At 48.5% G+C, this 4,806-nt stretch overlaps 1 protein-coding gene across 1 annotated transcript; it reads left to right on the forward strand.

Moving 5' to 3' along the window:
• The first annotated feature begins 2,622 nt into the window (after positions 1-2,622).
• Positions 2,623-4,144, forward strand: LOC138912177 (uncharacterized). Its single transcript, XM_070212040.1, has 2 exons — positions 2,623-2,721; positions 2,939-4,144. Exons 1-2 carry the CDS (start codon positions 2,623-2,625, stop codon positions 4,142-4,144), a joined length of 1,305 nt encoding a protein of 434 aa, XP_070068141.1.
• Positions 4,145-4,806: the final 662 nt, after the last annotated feature.

The raw sequence follows: 4,806 nt of genomic DNA on the forward strand, positions 1-4,806 counted from the left end.
CGACGCGTTTTGTGGGCGACAATGGGCAGGTGCGAGCAGTGTGTCGCCGATGAGAAAATGTGCCGGTGTAAGGGCTTCTAAGTCGTCTGGATCGGCGGTAAGCGGGCACAGTGGGCGAGAGTTTAGGCAAGCTTCAATCCTGATGAGCACCGTTGCGAGTTCCTCATAAGTTTGCTTGTGATTGCCGACGATCCTCTTTAGGTGATGCTTGACGGACTTGACACTGGCCTCCCAAAGGCCTCCGAAATTGGGGGAGTATGGTGGAGTGAAATGCCATGTCGGGCAGGTAGCTTGGTCGCGATCAGCTTGTTGTGCGTTTGTTAATAACTTATTGGCGCCAACGAAATTTGTTCCGTTGTCGCTATACATGTGTTGGACTGGTCCTCGGCGAACAGTAAAACGATAAAATGCGAGTAGGAAGTGTTCCGATGAGAGTCCGGTAACTGCTTCCAGGTGGTCCGCCTTCGTAGCCAGGCAGACGAAAATCGCGATATATCCCTTGTAGGTACTTGTCCTACGAAGCCGTGCCGCTTTGATTTCGATTGCCCCGGTATAATCAACGCCGGTCGCAATGAATGGGCGGTTCGGTGGGTTGACCCTGTGTATCGGCAGGTCACCCATTAATTGACTTCCTATGTGAGGTGACACGCGAAAGCATGTGATGCATTTCCGAAGGATGGTCCGGACGGCCTTTCTTCCATTTGGAATCCAGAATTTGTACATTGTGTGGGCCAGAGTGAGACTAGCGCCACCATGCAGGGTAGCCTGATGTGAGTTCTGAATTACCAATTCTGTAAAGAAATGAAGCTGCGGTAAGATGATTGGATGCTTGCGATCAAAAGGAAGACTAGAATGCTTGAGACGACCGCGAACGCGCAAGATGCCGTCGTCAAGAAAGGGAGTAAGATTCCTTAAGATGCTTTTGGAGGGCAAATGATTTTTTGTGAGGATCCCGTGGATGTCGGATTGAAAGGTTTCGGCTTGTACGATTTTTACAACGCAGCGAAGTGCGTTATCAAGTTCCACCGTTGACAGCTGATTGTAATATCTGGTTTTCTTCGATTGAGCTTTGTGACAAAAGCGCAGTATGTATGCGATGACTCGGACGAGTTTGGTGTACGGATCGGGTGCGAATGGACTCGTATGGATTTTGCTTCTAGGGACTGCTCATCAAACTTTGTATTTGGTACTTCTGTGTCAGGCCACTCACTGGGAAGTTGACTTAACCATGATGGTCCGCGCCACCAGAGGTCGAAGGTGGAGATTTCTGATGGGGAGAGTCCTCTCGTAGCGCTGTCTGCTGGATTATCCGTTGTGGGAACATGTCTCCATTGGTGCGGATCGCTGTGGTCCAAAATGTAGGCAACACGATTGGCAACGAACGTCTTCCATCTGGTGACATCTCCTTTGATCCAGTGGAGAACGATTGTGTCGTCCGTCCAGTATGTCACTATGATTTTAGCGTTTTTCCAACGATTGGTCGCTATTACCCACTTGATTAGTTTAGTTGCCAGTACAGCGCCACATAATTCGGTCCTCGGGATAGTGAGCGGTTTCGTTGGAGAAACTTTGGATTTTGCAGTGAGGAGAGTGGTGCAAAATGATGAATCCGGTTGGGGTATGCGTATGTAAACCGCAGCTGCGTATGCGTGAGTGCACCCGTCGCAGAAAGCGTGTAACTGGATATCCTGACTGAAATCTGGCGTATACCGTAGGCTGCGAGGTATTCGGATTTTGCTGATGTCCTCCAGATTGAAACGAAACCTTTTCCATTTGGTAGCGATGGAGGCGGGCACTGGGTCGTCCAATCCTAAAACTGCGTTGGTTCGTTTTCAGAATATAGATGTGCCATCGTGACTTCTTTTAGAATCAATTTGGCTGAAATGAGAATTGGAGCGATTAGTCCTAAGGGGTCAAAGAGCCTGGCGATGCTTGAAAGAATTTCTCTTTTCGTTGAACCTGTGGGAAGGCTCGCTTGCAGTTTGTAGGTGAAACAGTCTTGGTTCGGTAACCAATGCATGCCTAAGGTTTTGACTGTATCAGAGCGGGCGGCGGATGGAAACATCAAGCAATATTGTCTATCAACTATAACGTTCGGTACCGCTTCGGCACCATTTACCGCCATCAGAGTAATTCGTCAAATTGCAGAAGATGAGCGCGAAAATCATCCACTGGCAGAAGAGGTCTTACAACACGAAATTTACGTCGACGATATTCTTTCCGGTGATCACACTATCTCAGCAGCACAAAACAAGAGCTTACAAATCCAGAACGCTCTAAAATCCGCCAATATGGAATTGAGAAAATGGGCTAGCAACGACACAATGATCCTGGACAACATTCCTCCATCAAACAGATGCAATCAAACTTCACGAAGCTGGGACAGCTCTGATACATTCAAAACCTTAGGCATGCATTAGTTACCGAACCAAGACTGTTTCACCTACAAACTGCAAGCGAGCCTTCCCACAGGTTCAACGAAAAGAGAAATTCTTTCAAGCATCGCCAGGCTCTTTGACCCCTTAGGACTAATCGCTCCAATTCTCATTTCAGCCAAATTGATTCTAAAAGAAGTTACGATGGCACATCTATATTCTGAAAACGAACACACGCAGTTTTAGGATGGGACGACCCAGTGCCCGCCTCCATCGCTACCAAATGGAAAAGGTTTCGTTTCAATCTGGAGGACATCAGCAAAATCCGAATACCTCGCAGCCTACGGTATACGCCAGATTTCAGTCAGGATATCCAGTTACACGCTTTCTGCGACGGGTGCACTCACGCATACGCAGCTGCGGTTTACATACGCATACCCCAACCGGATTCATCATTTTGCACCACTCTCCTCACTGCAAAATCCAAAGTTTCTCCAACGAAACCGCTCACTATCCCGAGGACCGAATTATGTGGCGCTGTACTGGCAACTAAACTAATCAAGTGGGTAATAGCGACCAATCGTTGGAAAAACGCTAAAATCATAGTGACATACTGGACGGACGACACAATCGTTCTCCACTGGATCAAAGGAGATGTCACCAGATGGAAGACGTTCGTTGCCAATCGTGTTGCCTACATTTTGGACCACAGCGATCCGCACCAATGGAGACATGTTCCCACAACGGATAATCCAGCAGACAGCGCTACGAGAGGACTCTCCCCATCAGAAATCTCCACCTTCGACCTCTGGTGGCGCGGACCATCATGGTTAAGTCAACTTCCCAGTGAGTGGCCTGACACAGAAGTACCAAATACAAAGTTTGATGAGCAGTCCCTAGAAGCAAAACCCATACGAGTCCATTCGCACCCGACCCAGGTAGACTGTAATATCATTGAGCGGTTTTCAACGTACACCAAACTCGTCCGAGTCATCGCTTACATACTGCGCTTTTGTCACAACGCTCAATCGAAGAAAACCAGATATTACAATCAGCTGTCAACGGTGGAACTTGATAACGCACTTCGCTGCGTTGTAAAAATCGTACAAGCCGAAACCTTTCAATCCGACATCCACGGGATCCTCATAAAAAATCATTTGCCCTCCAAAAGCATCTTAAGGAATCTTACTCCCTTTCTTGACGACGGCATCTTGCGCGTTCGCGGTCGTCTCAAGCATTCTAGTCTTCCTTTCGATCGCAAGCATCCAATCATCTTACCGCAGCGTCATTTCTTTACAGAATTGGTAATTCAGAACTCACATCAGGCTACCCTGCATGGTGGCGCTAGTCTCACTCTGGCCCACACAAGGTACAAATTCTGGATTCCAAATGGAAGAAAGGCCGTCCGGACCATCCTTCGGAAATGCATCACATGCTTTCGCGTGTCACCTCACATAGGAAGTCAATTAATGGGTGACCTGCCGATACACAGGGTCAACCCACCGAACCGCCCATTCATTGCGACCGGCGTTGATTATACCGGGGCAATCGAAATCAAAGCGGCACGGCTTCGTGGGACAAGTACCTACAAGGGATATATCGCGATTTTCGTCTGCCTGGCTACGAAGGCGGTCCACCTGGAAGCAGTTACCGGACTCTCATCGGAACACTTCCTACTCACATTTTATCGTTTTACTGGTCGCCGAGGACCAGTCCAACACATGTATAGCGACAACGGACAAATTTCGTTGGCGCCAATAAGTTATTAACAAACGCACAACAAGCTGATCGCGACCAAGCTACCTGCCCGACATGGCATTTCACTCCACCATACTCCCCCAATTTCGGAGGCCTTTGGGAGGCCAGTGTCAAGTCCGTCAAGCATCACCTAAAGAGGATCGTCGGCAATCACAAGCAAACTTATGAGGAACTCGCAACGGTGCTCATCAGGATTGAAGCTTGCCTAAACTCTCGCCCACTGTGCCCGCTTACCGCCGATCCAGACGACTTAGAAGCCCTTACACCGGCACATTTTCTCATCGGCGACACACTGCTCGCACCTGCCCATTGTCGCCCACAAAACGCGTCGTTCCGTGAACAATTTCTATCTCATCAAAATTTGATTCGTCAGTTTTGGACACAATGGAGCCGAGATTGGCTGTCCCATCTTCAAACCCGCCCAAAATGGTGTCAGGAAAAGGACAATTTAGAGATCAACGAATTAGTACTTATCAGAGACGATCAACTGCCTCCATCACATTGGACGCTCGGTAGAATCACCAGTCTACATCCTGGAGAGGATTCCCTCGTTCGAGTCGTAACGGTAAAAACCAAATCAGGCAGTCAGACGCGCTCCATCTCCAAATTATGTCGCCTCCCAATCTCATGCTAACACGAACCACCTGCTTTTCTCTTGGTAGTCAATTGCATC

This window comes from Drosophila takahashii, chromosome 2R (genome assembly GCF_030179915.1).
Source record: "Drosophila takahashii strain IR98-3 E-12201 chromosome 2R, DtakHiC1v2, whole genome shotgun sequence".
NCBI lineage: Eukaryota > Metazoa > Arthropoda > Insecta > Diptera > Drosophilidae > Drosophila > Drosophila takahashii.

Coding starts and splice junctions, on each gene's coding strand:
- LOC138912177 (XM_070212040.1), top strand. CDS start 2,623: ATGGGACGACCCAGTGCCCGCCTCCATCGCTACCAAATGGAAAAGGTT. Junction 2,722..2,938: donor CGAATACCTCGCAGCCTACG/GTATACGCCAGA, acceptor AAACTAATCAAG/TGGGTAATAGCGACCAATCG.